Source organism: Apium graveolens, chromosome 2 (assembly GCF_009905375.1).
Source record: "Apium graveolens cultivar Ventura chromosome 2, ASM990537v1, whole genome shotgun sequence".
NCBI lineage: Eukaryota > Viridiplantae > Streptophyta > Magnoliopsida > Apiales > Apiaceae > Apium > Apium graveolens.
Genome location: NC_133648.1, coordinates 315,105,181 through 315,121,480, shown reverse-complemented (window position 1 = coordinate 315,121,480; position 16,300 = coordinate 315,105,181). Strand labels below are relative to the sequence as shown.

Here is a 16,300-nt window from a genome sequence, read left to right as displayed (position 1 = left end):
ATATTCTGAAAGCACCTCTTCATTTATGCTTTCTTTAATTTTTACATGGCAACTGTATTTGCCATGTTGAGATATAATGAAGTAAGATAATAGAATAAGCTAAAATAAAATAAAATAAAACCTAATATATTGCATAAAGGTTATCAAATTAAAGATTGAACTATGAAAATTTGTACCACAAGACTAAAAATTTGTATGAAAAATATGAATTTGAGTTTCATTGGCATGATATGGTCATACATCACAGTACTAGTGAACTACTAAAGACTTTGAAACACCACAGAAGAGAAAAATATAGGGATTTGAATAATAAGGATTTTCAAATTGATATAGGGATGATTTAGTTTAGTTAAAGGTCTCGGAAAACTAATTGTTTGGTCTTTCTTCTCATACCTCCGTAGAGTAATTCTCTTAAATTTATGTAGTAAGTAGCCGAAAGGAGAAACACCTCCAAGTTCGTATATGTCTTTGCACTCTGTTAAACTATACCACAATGCATGATCCAAGGAGTCTGCAAGTTCTGACTCCTTTAAGGCTGAAGCAAGAACAGCATTTCTAAGACTAATTTTTGGACAGTAGACATGTATTCAAGAAGTTAAAAGTCGATCAGAAGTGCATGACAGAGTTTGATGGAGGAGGGAGAGTGAGAGTCAGAAATCAGAAGTGCATGCCATTCATCCATGTCAGCATTATTGCCCACAAAAATCTTTTGTAAATTGTTAGGAGCATTTTTTTCAGTGCTGCGATTTAGTTTCTAATGTCAATAAATGTGAAGATGCTAGACAACCTATGATGAAATAGGTAGACCGATAATTTTAAACAAATCAGCAAGACAGCAACTGGACAAGAAAAAGAGAAGAGCGGAGGTAGCAAAGGAACTGCACTAAACCGAAAATGATCAAATTCCTGCGCAGAGCCATCTGAAAAGTGAAAACTTTAACCATTGAAAAAATATGTTATCTCGGGTAAACGTTTGCTATTTTACCATTATCTAGAAAAATGTTCATATACCATTCCATCAATCCAAGAACAGCTCAGTTTAAAAACAAATAAGAAATTTAAGCTGATGCGCCTATTCACCGGGGCTAGGAGTAAGGGCAACTCAGATCCCCAAATTGCAGAGGAGTTCCATATCACATTCAGCTCATATAACCCCAAATAGCATAAACCCTGACCTCATTCACTGTACCGTTCGTTTAATATACTCATCATCTAAATCTACCAAAACGAAAAATATTACTAGCATTCCAAGAGTAATAGCTTTCCAAGATACTTCCAAGAGTAATCCACAGACTTTCAAATCCCCAACTTGTAAAACTAGCATTCTTTGATGATTTGGTGGACGATGGTAATTTGATCAGGTCTCGACAATAAACTTGGTGGGGGATCATTTCAAGAGTAACACACAAAGACTTTCAAATCGTCAACTTGGAATACTATCTGTGTTTGTGGTTTTGCTTGTAATTCGATTAGGGCCTAGGAAGGAAGTGCTTTGGCCGTCGCAGACTGAATAGGATAAACATCGATCGATGAGCTTCATTTTCGTTTATATAGACTAGCAAATTCAACTGGCCTAATTTTAACTACGGCCATTTTTTAGTAACAAAGAAAGTAGCATTCATTCAAAGAAAATGGTACAATTTTCTTTATGCAGTTTTGGTTTTATGTCTACACAATTCACAGCCTGCTTTTTAGGTTGACAGCAGAATTTAGTTACTTCAATAGGCTATCAAAGCAAGAAAATGTCCACAGTATATTATGATTCATAATCAGAGCAAGAAACTAAATGAACTAGGACAAAAATCCCCAAGCATTAGTATTCAATTTTGCAACAGACTTTCTGAGCACAGTTCTACAGACCCATGGATTGAGAAGAGCAAGCTCTCACAGATACTACCTCTTAATATTATAAGACAAAAGAACATAACAAAATCCAGAATTCAAAATTCATAAATGTGAATACGATCTCCAGTATTCATCACAGTAGCTCAGTTCAGCGCAGCTCAGTAAAAGAAACCAAGAACTTTGCCACCGACAATTTCCTTCTGGCTTCTTCATGATCCAAAATACCCGCTGATGTAGTTAGCAAATAAGTTTGAAATTTAATTCTGAAAAACTTTTTGTTTCGGAACATGTATCTCACAGCTCATTGCTAAAAAGATATTTGACTAATATTTGTCGTAACAATTTATACCGATTCAATTTTAAAATTACATTTTACACCAAAAATTATATCAAATTTAATGTAATACCAGATTTTTTTAATCAAAATTGCACTCTCCTATTCTTTTATATAACTAATTCATTCCTCTCGTATTCCAAATTACATTATCATTTAACGACAGTGCCATTCTAATACGAGGGACACATTTTTCCATATACAGGTGTATATATATGTATACTAAAGTAGGAAAAAAATGTTTAGTTAAAAAATATAATTTTTTAATGTTGAAAGTTTGTAAATGAAAAATAATTGAAAAATGTTATACATTTATATAATTTTTAAATAATTATCTTAAATAAGTCACATTAATTCTAAAAATACTTAATAAAAATCATCTAAAAATACAAAATGCATTGTAAATCACCTTCAATGCGAGGTAAACTACCGGTTTTAATGAAAATTTTATAGTTAACTAATATGATTATATACACTTATTTTTAATTGGTGACAATATATATTATTATGTCATTTAAATAATGATTTAAATTTCAGGTATATTATTCATCTTAAATATATTCATTTTTAATATATGTATTATATGAAACAAGTAAATTTAATATAAAAAATTAAATAATGGGTTGAACATATCTAAATTACAAGTTTACGTCTAAATAAGTTTGTATTTGACTACTTATCTTTTATCAATATTATATCTTACTTATTTATAAAATAATATATCATAAGCCACATGTATAACCTATTTTTTTAAGATAAATATTTAATTTCTAAAATATAACATAACATTTTAAAACTTAAATGTATAACTGTTTTTTAGTTAATTTGATTATGTCATAAAATTACTTTTTGTACTTTAATTATTATATTTTGTTTATAAACTTTAGTTTTTTATTATTTTATGTAAAAATATAAAACTTTAGTAGGGCACTTTTTTTTTTGAAATAAAAGACTTTCATTACTACTTCAAATCATTCAGAATAATCTCCACCAAATGGGTAGGAGGAGATGTAAACACAATAAAGCAATTTAAAGAACAGGGAACTCTTGCTAAACAGTGAGCTACCCTATTAGCTTGCTTTCGAACATGACAAACACGAACATGGGGGGATTGTCGAAGGAGCAGTCTGCAATGCTCCAGCACATGACCAACTTCAAGCAAATTCACCGTACCACCCAACACAGCTCTCGTCACCAACAACGAGTCAGTTTCGAGAGTCACCCTTCTCTCCGGTTGCTCCTTCATCCAAGATAATGCCTCCCTCACACCTATGCTTTCAGCTTCCATTACAGTTGCAGGACGAGGACGAGAGATGCATTTCCCGGCTACAAAACTGCCCTCCTGATCTCGAAGAACCATACCTACAGAGAAAGACCTTTGATCTGGGAAAAATGAAGCGTCCACATTGAGTTTCAGCTCCCCTGGGTCCGGAGGTTGCCATTTCTTCAGAATGCTAACCCCAGTATTGCTCATTGTCCTCTCAGTACCCCCTGATTTACGAGCAGACTTCCAATCCTTGTACATTCTAAAAGTGCTCTCCATGGCTATGCTTGGGTTTCTAAATTGGTTTTGCCAGACTCGTTTATTCCTCCAATTCCATATTCCCCATAACACAAGACAGATAGCCATAATCTCCTCATGCTTTGCACTCGCCAATTTCCGAAGAAGCCAATCTGTAACTGAATGCACTTCCCCCATATCATATCTAAGATCCACCGATTGTCAACAAGTATCAACAAATTGACAGAGAAAAAATAGATGAAGAAGTTGCTCTACATTGCTGTTGCACATAGGACATGTATCTGGTACGTTAACTCCTTTACCTCTCAGCCTATCGCGAATAGGAACATTATTTCTGCAGAATCTCCACACAAAAATTTTCACCTTATGCGGAATAGATAAACGCCAAATTCGTCTCCAGCCTTCTGATTGAGCACATCCAGAATCACCAGCATAAAGGTTTTGCCAAACATAGTATCCAGTCTTCACACTATATATCCCATCAATCAACTTGGACCATACTATTCGATCTTCAACTTGACGTTGTGGCACATTCGTTGCCAGAATAGCTAAAGCATCACCACTACTGAATGACTCACGAACTCTCACAGGATCCCAGGTTTTTGAATCCGGATAAAAAAGAGTTGCCACCTTCTCTTGACGACCCTCATACATCTGCAGATTATCAACCCTGAAATTCGGCTTCTGAGCTAACCAAGGATCTCTTGTCGCTGTTACTGATCGACCATCACCAACTACCCAACGGTAGCCTGCAGATAACTTTTCTTTTGCTTGCCAAATGCTCATCCACACAAAACTGGGGTTTATACCTTTCCTAGCCTCCAGAATACTACTATCTGAGAAGTAGCGCGCTTTTAATACCCGAGTTACCAAAAGCTCCGGGTTTTGAATGCACCTCCATATATGCTTTCCCAACAAGGTTATATTGAAACCATACATGTTTCTGAACCCCATACCCCCCTTATATTTTGGTTCCGACATTGCATCCCACGACAGCCATTTCAATCCCTTGCTCCCAGCAGATCCTGAACTCCACCAATACGCATTAAATTGTCGTTCAATATCCTGTATCATAGTTTTGGGCAGCAAAAAGCACATCATACAATAAGATGGCAAAGATTGAGCCACATTCCTAATAAGAACTGTCTTCCCTGCTCAGGAGATTGGCTTAACCTTCCAACTATCAATGCGCTTACAAACTCTTTCCTTCACAAAACCAAGAACTCTTTTCTTCGATCGTCCTATAAGAGAAGGCAACCCCAAGTAGTTACTTGTTGTAATATCTCCATGAACACCTAGAATTCCTGATATTTCCTGCATACTCGATCTAACATTTGCACTGTAAAACACCCCCGATTTCAAGTAATTCACCGACTGCCCTGAACTATCTGCATAATCATTCAAGATACCTTTAACTCGAAGAGCCTCCTCCCTCGTAGCTTTGAAAAAAAGGAAACTATCATTTGCAAAGAGGAAATGAGTTATTTCCGGAGCAGCTGTACAGACACGACCACCATGAATATGTCCCTCCTCTGCCGCAGCATTTAACAAATTCGACAGCCCTTCTACACAGAAGAGAAACAAGTACGGTGAGAGTGGGTCTCCCTGCCGCAGCCCTCTCTTAGGAATTATTGGGCCTACAGACATACCGTTGAAGCACACCTCATATGACACAGTAGTAACACAGCGCATAACCCAACTAATCCATTTCGAACTAAAACCAAGAGCTTGCATCCTGTTCTTCAAATAGTCCCAATTCACCCTATCATAAGCTTTACTAATGTCTAGCTTTAGAGCCACCTCCCCTTCACTACTCCGTTTGTCCCCTTTCATGTGATGAATCAATTCAAATGCTACCACTACATTATCCGTAATACATCTACCCGGTACAAATGATGATTGCTGATCCGAGATAAGACCAGATAACATATGCTTCAACCTATTTGCTAGGACTTTAGCCATAATCTTGTATAACACATTACATAAAGCTATAGGCCTAAAATCCTTAAGAGAACATGCACTATCTTTTTTAGGAATCAAAACAATATTGGTATGATTTAAATCAGCCGGGAATGAAGTACCTTGCAACCAGTCACGACAGCATTCAAAAACATCATTACCTAACACCTTCCAAAAGTTTTGATAGAAAGCTGGGTTCAATCCATCCGGTCCTGACGCTTTGTCGGGATGCATTTGGTTCATAGCCTCCGTAAATTCCTCAAAAGTTACATCTGCTACTAATTCATTATTCTGAGATTGAGTTACAATCCTTGGGCTAGCAGTGCTATCGTTCGAAGTTGCCTCTTCTGGTGCTGCAAAAATTCTCTGATAGTAACCTTTGATTAACTCTCCCATATCTTCCACCTTATCCACTCGAACTCCATCCTCATTAACTAGAAAATTAATCATGTTCGCCTTCTTTCTTGCCGTAGCAGATGTATGAAAAAACCGAGTGTTTTCGTCCCCTTCTCTGAGCCAAAACAATTTAGCACGATGTTTCCAGTACAGCTCTTCATGCAACAGAATATCATTGAGTTTGTCTCTCGCCTTCAGATACTCCCGAACACTATGGTCATCAGTTCTTTCCCTCAGCAAATCAATAATAGCCTTTTGCCTCCTTACTTTCTCTTTAAATTTATTGAAAAAGTCTCTCCCCCATTTCTCCATAAAGCGAGATACTGACATCAACTTAATCATCAAATGAGACATAGGCAGATTTTCCCAACAATTTCTCACATCTGAAATAAATGAAGGCTCCTTAAGCCAAGTATTTTCGAATTTAAACCTAAAGGTTTTCTTCAACACCGTGGCTTCTACCAGTTGAAGGAAAATAGCTTCATGATCTGAAACTGCTGTTGCAACAACTTTTAAATTACACAGGGGAAACAAACTCCACCAATTAGCATTTGCAAACCCTCGATCTAGACGCTCCTTAACCCATGCATTCGTTCCTCGACCTTTCTCCCAAGTAAAACGACCCCTACTCAGATCAATCTCTGACAGTGAACTCATCTCCAGAGCATTGCGAAAACCATTCATAAGATAATTAGGGTGCGGATGAGTACCTTCCTTATCCGTTGGGTATAGAAGATCGTTAAAATCTCCCATTATACACCAGGGAAGAGTCGACACCGTAGAAAGCTTATAAATTAACTCCCAGGATTGCTTTCTTCTGGTTCTCTCTGGCATACCATAGAAACAAGACATCCTCCATTTTGGCACATTATTCTCATTAAAGATAACATCCACATGATTCTGGGAATACCCAGAGATATTACACTCTGCTCTATTATGCCATAAAACTGCCAATCCTCCACTCCGACCAATACGATCTACTGAAAAACAATTAGCAAAACCCATCTTTATCCGTAATTCTTCTAATTTACTAGCTACCGAAATCGTTTCCATTAAAAATAACACATCGGGATTGCAATCTTTTACAAGATTACATAGAACTCGAACTGTACGGGCTTTCCCTAGTCCCCTACAGTTCCAACTTAAGCAATTCATTGTTCCTGGCTAGCTTGCATTGCAAGCTTAGCCAATACAGAAGAAGAAGATTCAGTGCAATCCACATTAGAAAGCCTAGAATCTGTTAATTTCATGTTGTAATCCTTATCCAGGTCCATAGTCACTGTTGGACCAGTCCTTTGTCTTTTTCTATCCTCAACAATCAGCCCATCTAGCTCTTCAGACCCAGGCCCATTAGGTTGAGTTAAAACCTGATTTCCCTCCTTTTGCCCTCCTATAATAATGCCAGAATTATCTAAACCCATATTATCTGCTAATCTGTTCCTTCCCCCTCGCTGAGATCCCCCTAATTTCGTTACATCATAATTTTGAATATTTTGATGCTTATCCTTTCCTGAAATCCCGCCCCAATCATCTGAGTTTTCCTCTCGCAGCCACTTGTTCCGCCCTTGTACCGCTCCCCTACGTGGTGGTGCTCGGAGCCAACCACCCCATCATTTCACCTCCTCCTCCAAATTAGCATTCAGCCTTTTCTTACATGATCGTTCTGTATGAGAAAGAACACCACATCTAAAGCAAAAATCACCCAGCTTTTCATACTTGCATGTGACTATAAACTCCGTTCTATCTCTCCTACAGATTTTCTTCCTCCTCTTCAATGGCAACCTAATATCCAACCTAATTCTCAGTCTCATATACTCTCTCCATATGCTCGTATTATTAGTACTATCATACGACACAAACTTTCCGAAAAAATTCCCCAGCTGCCGTCCTACTGCTTTCGTCATGAAACTGGTTGGAAGGTCGTATATCTGCACCCAAAACTCGGCTTCATTCAGTGGTACCTTCGTTGGATCCTCCCATGTTGGGATCGTGTTTGTGACTAGAATAGCATTGTCAAATGACCATGGGCCGTTATTCATCATCCACTGCATATCATCCTTATGAAAAAATTGAAACAAGTACAACCCCTCCGTTAAAGTCTTAATACTGATACCCATAGCTGGCCTCCAGATGTCCGCTAATTTAGACTTCATTACTCGTACATTCAGATTCTTCTCCGTTAAGAATTTACCCACCAAACACAACTCAAATCTATTCCCAGACTCCTCAACATCCTCATCGAACACCAGTTCTTCCTCTTCCGCATTTGTGATATCCAGATTCTTAACTGATTCAAATCTACGTTGTTTGCCATCGCAAAATTTTAAAATTTTAAACAGGACACTGAAAATTTCAGGCACGGTAAGGTAAAAAGCGAGTCATTCCATTAGTGCAATTTAATCATCATCTAAATTTACCAAAACAATGGATGCCAAGAGCTTTATGAGTTGATTTCAAGAGTAATCCACATGCTCAGTCCCAACTTCGAAAACTATGTGTTTGTAGTTTTGGTGATAGTTTGATTAGGACTTTATAATTTCCAGTATTTTATAATTTCCTACTTCGAAAACTATGTATGTGTTGGCAGCTTTGACTATACCAGTCCCAACCTCGAATTCGAAAATTATGTGTTTGGCAGTTTTGACTTTATAAGTCCCAACTTCGAGAACTATGTGTTTGTAAACTTGTTCAATAACTGAGAACATGTCAACTATTTCAGTAACAGAGAACTTGTCAACATTAATTTCAATGTCTGGATAAACTTGTTCAATAGCAAAGAACTCGTAGCATATCTTTCTCATTCGACTTCATGCAGTCTTAGTTTTAGGTTCTAAACAACAGCATTAGTATCTTACAGTAGGCATCCGAAAAAGATGTCCACAGTATTATTCATAATCGGCGCAAGAAAATAAATAAACTAGGACAAGAATCCCCAAGCATTAACATTCAATTTTGCAAAAGCCTTTCTGAAAACAGTTCTACAGACCCATGGATTGCGGAGAGCAAGTTCACGCAAATATTACCTCTTCATATATCAAGACAAATAACATAACAAAACCCAGAATTCAAAATAGTTCTAAGTAACAAAACTCAAAGTCATAAATGCGAAGATGATCTCTAGTTTTCATCACACTGGCTCAGTTCAGCACATCTCAGTAAAAGAAACCAAGAACTTTGCCACCGACATTTTTCCTTCGGGCTTCTTCATGATCCATAATACCCGCTGATGTAGTTAGCACAATGTATCCAAACTGCATAAAACAGAGCAAATACCAAATGAATAACATGATAAGGCATACTCGCTTGTATTGATATTGAGGCTACAATAAATTGTTGATTACAAAGAAAAAAGTAGCACTGAGTTCGTTTACCTGTCTTGATGGCAACAACCTCGCAGTCCAAGGTTCAATTTCCTTCACACCGACATCAAAACGAGGGCTGATAACACCACACTTGTTCAACCTCCCATTTAGTTCAACCACAATTTTTCCAGATCTGTGATCATCGACATATTCAAATTCACCAATGTATCCTGCAGCAAGACAACAATATACGTAAACATGAATAAGATCAAACAGCACTTGATAGCTGATACATACAAGTACAATTTATGCATACAGAAAAAGGGTCATAAATATTTAAAACCAACCGTGCTTCTGCATGACCATGAGAAATTTAATGACCACCTTCGATGAAGGCCTTATCATAACCTGTCGCTTTCCACGCTTCTCTGCATTAAACATGCTCTTCAGAGCATCATTCAAAACACTAACTCTCACCATCTTCCAAATGTAGGTTCTGCGAGGTAGACTGTTGCATTTAAAAAATACATAACACATTCAATATACCCTTCATCATATTCGGAAAAACATCTGTAACATGCACAAATATGTGCTCTATCTATCACAGTAAGTAACAAATTAAACATGTAACAAACAAACACAAAAAATGAACTACATTAATGCTAACAAGTATCCACAAAACTTAGTTCTATTCCAAAAGCCAATTCCTCAACTTGCCTATTAGGCTTCTAGCATTCCAGTCTTGGTTATAAACGTACAAGAGACCAGTAAACACCAATTAGCTTGACCTTCTTTGCTACCTCGACTCTTCATTTTGCCTAGATACTCCAAACCAGAAAGTCCAACACTTATTTTAAGCCAAAAACATATAAATTTTTTTAAATATTAAAAAGCCCGACATTTGGACATATATCCATGTTGGACACTTCCAACCGATTCGAGGTAACAAAAAGCTTAACTAATAGTCATCTAACCTTACAAAATTAAATCGCTCACTCAATTCAATCACTGACAGTATTATACTCAGTGATCACGGGTTATAAATTGCGATAATTAATTAGTCTACGGCAACTTAGTACCTAAGTAAAATTTCACATAATAACATTTTAGAATATAGTTACGCTTCAGAGCCTACAAACATAAGATCTTGCTTCTACATTTTTTACAAACATCTAAACTATTGAACTCTAAAATTATCAATTTAAACAAATCACTAATTAACCAATTAAACAAACTTCTACATCTAAACAAAACTATTACAAACACGTTTCAATGTAAAAGCAACACATATAATTAACTAAAATCAAATCAAACACAATAATCAATTACAAAAATACAAATACAAGAGAGTGAATAGTGTAAAAGCTGGAACAAATGTTTAAACTGACCTTAACTTTTCTTCTCAAAAATGGCCGCCTAGCGAGAAATATCACATCACACACAATAAAAAGAAGCAGCTGCTAGGGTTTTATTAATGGATTTATGATTTGGGCCTTTTAATATTTTATTTGCCGAAGGTTTGGGTTAGAGGACGCCTCAAGCACATCGGGCCTGTAAATTAGTTGGCCCAGTGTTATCAGTGAACTCTATTTTAGTATGGTACTCAAATTACATTAGGGACGTTTGGTACAAGGTATTCAACAAAGGGAAAGGGAAAGAATTGGGGTCATTCCCTTTGTTCATGTTTGTTTAGTAAAAACAATCATTCCCTTTACTCTTTTTTAGTTGTAGCTTTACCCCTTATTCCTCAAACTTCATTCCCCACCTCCCACTAGGTATTTCAACACCCTTTCCCACTTTTATTTTCTTATTTCAATTATAATTTAAATCTTGGACCAAAAAAATACATCAGTATGCAAAATTAATTTTAAAAATTAAAAATGATTTATAATTTAGTTTTTATAAATTAAAAATAATTTTGATATAAATTTATATGTTAATTTATTAAAAAAGTTAATGGTGCTATTAAATAATTAAATTTGTTTATTTATTATAATGTTAATATATTATACTGTTATAATATAAATATATTTGACTATATTGAGATTGTTTAATATTAAAAAATAAAAAATAAATGTAATCATGTAAATTTTCATTCCGTTTCCGGATCTGAACCAAACACGTAAAACAATTCTGGGTCTTTACTTTCCTTTCTCCTCCTTTCCCTTTCTCGATTCCATTCCGTTTCCCCGAGATGAACCAAACGCCCCCTAACTAGTTTAACATCGATGCACAAATCTTTTTTAATATTATATAATTTTTTTAAACAAAAAAATTTTGAATTGAGTTTTTTAAAAAAAAATCATTATTTTTTTATTTATACTTTTTTAAATAATATGACTTCATGATAATTATATTGATACACGTATATGTTCATATGTATTTAAAATATTATTATAGCTATTTTATTGAGCTTTTGAGAATAAAAATACAATATTTCTATTATGTTGGAACTTTGATAAAAATATTATTTTAGAGAGTTTATTACTTAATCGATAAACTATAAGAGCTATTTTAAAAAGACAATATTATTGATTGACAATATAGTTTATTGAACATTTAATGTGTGTTTTAAAAAAATAATAATTATGTTTAGTTAATAGTCAATTTTTGGTTCATATCAATAGGATACGAATTATGCTTAATCTGATATTAATTTAATTTATCCCATATTAATGCTTTACTTTATTTTATTTTGACCCGATGCCCATTATCTAACCAAATTCAACTAATTAAATTTAGTTTAATTTAAATTTTTTATGTCCCGATCAATAAGATAATTTTGTTTTAGCCCTGATAATTAATGTATATGATTTTATTTTAGTTGGTTGAATTTTATTTTAATTATCTTGGATGACTAATATGTATTATTTTATTTATTCTAGTTCAATAGTATAATTTTTTAAACGGATCAATAGTATTTATTATTTTTTCTTATCCCGATGCACATTATATCAACTAAATTCAATTACTTATATTTAGCTTGCTTAAATTTATTTTAGTCTGAAATATCAACATGAATTAGAATTTAAAATTAGTAGAAGAAGTTGACTTTAATTCCAATTAATAATAATATAGAGTTGGATATGAAATATAATTTAAATTGACAGAAAAATTTGACTCCAATATCAATAAGGATTGGAATTGACCAATCGATTAACTGACCAATTAGATATAAAATAATTAATTAAGGGTAATTAAGTAATTTCAACAAATACTGACCGACTGACTGCCAAGATTTTAATGTGTCGTCTATTATAATATAGTATAGATGTGAAACTCTAAAAAAATATTCGTGTTTTATTATTAAATTAAGATTATTTTAATTTGTGGAAATTATAAAATTTAAAGAGAACATACCTTCAATCTATTGTTTGATTGAGTTGTTCGACATGTTGAAATGCAAAAAAAAAATCGCATTTAGTCCATCCCTTAATTTAGTCCTTCTTAAACAAATTATGAGGTTTTTTCTTCAATATGTAACTAAAATTTTGCTTATTTTATTACATCCACTACAAGAAAAAACGGGCTTTTCTTATCGAACATTTTCTACCGACACATTTCCTGCTGATTTTTAAGTCAAAGGGTCTTTTCCTCCCAATTCCGCATTCAATAGGAAATGCAAGTCATTTCCTACCAATGGTGGTAGGAAATGTTAAAGGTGGACCCATTTTTCCACGTCATTTTTCCAGCAAGTTTGTCACTGATAAAACAACGTCGTTTTAAGTAAAGTATTTCCTACCGCACCGCCGCGGTAGGTTTTGTGCATCTCATTTCCTACCGACGTTGGTACGAAATGAGTCTTGTAGGTAGGAAATGAGCTTGTCTACTCAGCACTAATAGTAATGTGTTGCCTTGTGATTGATTATATGCCACATGATTTTTCCTACCAAGAAACGGCAGAAAATGACTAGTTATGTTTTCTACCAACTAGTTACATTTCCTACCAACTATTTTGCATTTTTGTAAATATAATCGAATTTAGTAGTAGTCAAACTACTAGTTCATTGTTAAAATAGTAAATCAAATACATTTTTTTATTTTAAATTTTTTATCATATCACTAAAATATATAGATCTTGACATATGTAAGATTGGATCATTCATAAATTTTTTTTAAAAAAATTGAAACATCGGTATGAGACTAAACACTGCTAACAAGTAGTGGTCAAACTATTAGTTGACTGTTAAAATAGCAAATCAAATATTTTTTTTTCTAAATTTTTTATCATATCACTAAAGTATATATATATATATATATTGACATTTGTAAGGTCTGATCATTCATAAATATTTTTAAAAAAATCGAAATATCGACATTGGATTATACTGGTAAGAAGTACTTGTCAAACTATTAGTTGACTGTTAAAATAGCAAACTAAATACATTTATTTTTTTCAAAAAAAATCATCATAGAAATATATAGATATTGACATCTGTAAGGTTGGATCATTCATAAATATTTTTTAAAAAACTGAAACATCGGTATGAGACTAAACACTAGTAAGAAATATTGGTCAAACTCCTAGTTGATCGTTAAAATAGCAAACTAAATACATTTATTTTTTTCTGAAATTTTATCATATCACTAAAATATACATATATTGACATCTGTACGGGTGGATCATTCATAAATATTTTTAAAAATAATCGAAACATCAATATGAAACTAAACACTGGTAAAAAGTAGTAGTCAAACTACTAGTTCAGTGTTAAGATAACAAACAAAATACATTTTTTTATTTTATTTTTTTATCATATCACTAAAATATATAGATATTGACGTCTGTAAGGTTGGATAAATCATAAACATTTTTTAAAAATCGTCACATTGGTATGAGACTAGACATCAATAAGAACTACTTGTCAAACTACTAGTTGACTTTTAAAATAGCAAACCAAATATATTTATACTTTTCTAAAAAAATTATCATATCGCTGAAATATATAGATATTGACATCTATAAGGTTGGATTATTCACACATGTTTTTTAAATAATAGAAACATCAGTATGAGATTAAACACTAGTAAGAAGTAGTAGCCAAACTATTGGTTCATTTTTAAAATAGCAAATCAAATGTATTTCTTTTAATTTATTTTTTTATCATATCACTAAAATATGCAGATCTTGACATCTGTAAGGTTGGATCATTCATAAATATTTTTGAAAAAATTGAAACATCGGTATGGGACTAAACACTAGTAAGAAGTAATGGTCAAACTACCAGTTGACTGTTAAAATAGCAAACTGGACACATTCATTTTTTCTAAAATTTTGTTCATATCACTAAAATATATATAGATATTGACATCTGTAAACTTGGATCATTCATAAATATTTTTTAAAAAATCAAAACATCGATATTGGACTTGAAAGAGATGTGTCCTAAGTCCAATCATGTATGATGATTTAGGAATAACTTTTATGTAATTTGTTTTGATTTTATTGATATTAATAAAAGACTTGTTTTGGTTTTATTGCGGGTTTTATCTATTTAAGTGTTTAAATAAGATATACCACATTTTAGAGTAAAGTTTTTTATGGATTGTGATGAGATCATAATAATGAGACCTAAAAGATGATAACTCTAAACTTAAATAGTTCCTGGTCGTAGGATTACTAACTGGTAATTAATAATCCGCAAAGATCGGTACATACTATGCTTGCTTCATTATGAAGGATGTCTGTTCTCATAGACATTTGTGTGGTGACACTATAGCTAGCATGTAGGTGATTATTATAGAATAAGTTCACTGAACATGACCCACACAGCTGAACAACTGATGGAGTTCACTCACGTGTCAGCAGTTGTTCACATAGTGATAGTTGTACAAGTATCCTTAGACTTGAGGTCATCATAGTCATCTTATGTACACTGAACTATGTTTTGGTTCAGTTCTTAGTCTCATGGGACAATTATAAGGGCTCTACTGGGTATAGGAATTTGTACACAAAGATAGTATATGATCAATAAAGGATCTACCCCTTCCAGTGTAGGAAGAGAATGTTCAATGTTGATCCACTTATGTTAGTTCAGGAATCTCTGTCCAGAGTGAATGAAATTAGAAAGGAGTTTCTAATTTACATTAAATAGAACTAAGCATAGTGAATGAGAAAGCAAGTGATTAAATAAGATAGGCTCGACACAAGTTCCATGCCTTGTATTTAATCGTGACATTGCAGGGTGGAAGGAATTAATTGTACGGTAACTACTCACTGAATAGGTTCTTGGTATTCTGAGCAGTGAATTCGTATTATCCGGATAGTCGCGATATGCTGAGAAGTATCCCTCACGATGTAGAATAAATATGATTAATTAATTAATCATATTTAATGAATTAGAGAATTTATATAAATAATGATAAAATAGTTTTATTATTATTTATTTCTACTACCGGCTTAATATTGAACCTACGGGGTCACACCATAAAAGAGAATGATTTAATGGTGGAGGAGTTAATTAATAATGGCTGATAATTATTTGTCTATGAAATAAATAATTAATTGACAAATTTAATAATTGATTAAATGAGATTTAATTGATTATAAATTAATTAAGAAAAGATTCTTAATATTATTAATTAAGAATTTAATTTTTGGAAATTAAATCAAGTGAGAGAATTATTTCTAAAGAGTTTAGAAAAAAGGATTAATAATTAAAAGGTGTTTTAATTATTAGTGAGAATAATAAAGGGTTAATAATAATAATATTTTATGGGAAAATTTTCAGCTGAAAATTTTGCCTATAAATATACTATTATAAACCCTATTTTTGCCTCAGCCAAAAAGATTTACAAAACCCTAATTCTCTCCACCTCCTCCTCCTTCATTACATCGTTTTTTTGGTGGATACCGGTGGAGTGCTTCACACTTGAGGAGCAGCTGCTAAGGATCTCTGTTCATCGTTCTTAGATCGCTATTAAAGACCTCCATCTTCCATT

General features: G+C 33.4%; 2 protein-coding genes across 2 annotated transcripts; both read right to left on the bottom strand.

Moving 5' to 3' along the window:
- Positions 1-7,666: 7,666 nt before the first annotated feature.
- On the bottom strand, positions 7,667-8,857 carry LOC141703962 (uncharacterized). Its single transcript, XM_074507337.1, has 2 exons — positions 8,656-8,857; positions 7,667-8,343 (listed from the first exon to the last, which is right to left on the bottom strand). Exons 1-2 carry the CDS (start codon positions 8,855-8,857, stop codon positions 7,667-7,669), a joined length of 879 nt encoding a protein of 292 aa, XP_074363438.1.
- A 110-nt stretch (positions 8,858-8,967) lies between these two features.
- Positions 8,968-10,901, bottom strand: LOC141708825 (small ribosomal subunit protein uS8). Its single transcript, XM_074512633.1, has 4 exons — positions 10,747-10,901; positions 9,706-9,866; positions 9,428-9,588; positions 8,968-9,307 (listed from the first exon to the last, which is right to left on the bottom strand). Exons 2-4 carry the CDS (start codon positions 9,836-9,838, stop codon positions 9,209-9,211), a joined length of 393 nt encoding a protein of 130 aa, XP_074368734.1. The 5' UTR covers positions 9,839-9,866; positions 10,747-10,901; the 3' UTR covers positions 8,968-9,208.
- Positions 10,902-16,300: the final 5,399 nt, after the last annotated feature.

Bases quoted from the DNA above. Each gene is read 5' to 3' on its own strand.
- LOC141703962 (XM_074507337.1), bottom strand. From the start codon at position 8,857: ATGAGAAAGATATGCTACGAGTTCTTTGCTATTGAACAAGTTTATCCA. The intron at 8,344-8,655 runs GTATAGTCAAAG...GATTTGAATCAG, and splicing joins CGAATTCGAGGTTGGGACTG to TTAAGAATCTGGATATCACA.
- LOC141708825 (XM_074512633.1), bottom strand. From the start codon at position 9,838: ATGGTGAGAGTTAGTGTTTTGAATGATGCTCTGAAGAGCATGTTTAAT. The intron at 9,589-9,705 runs GTTGGTTTTAAA...GTCTTGCTGCAG, and splicing joins CATGGTCATGCAGAAGCACG to GATACATTGGTGAATTTGAA. The intron at 9,308-9,427 runs GTAAACGAACTC...TGTTTTATGCAG, and splicing joins GGTTGTTGCCATCAAGACAG to TTTGGATACATTGTGCTAAC.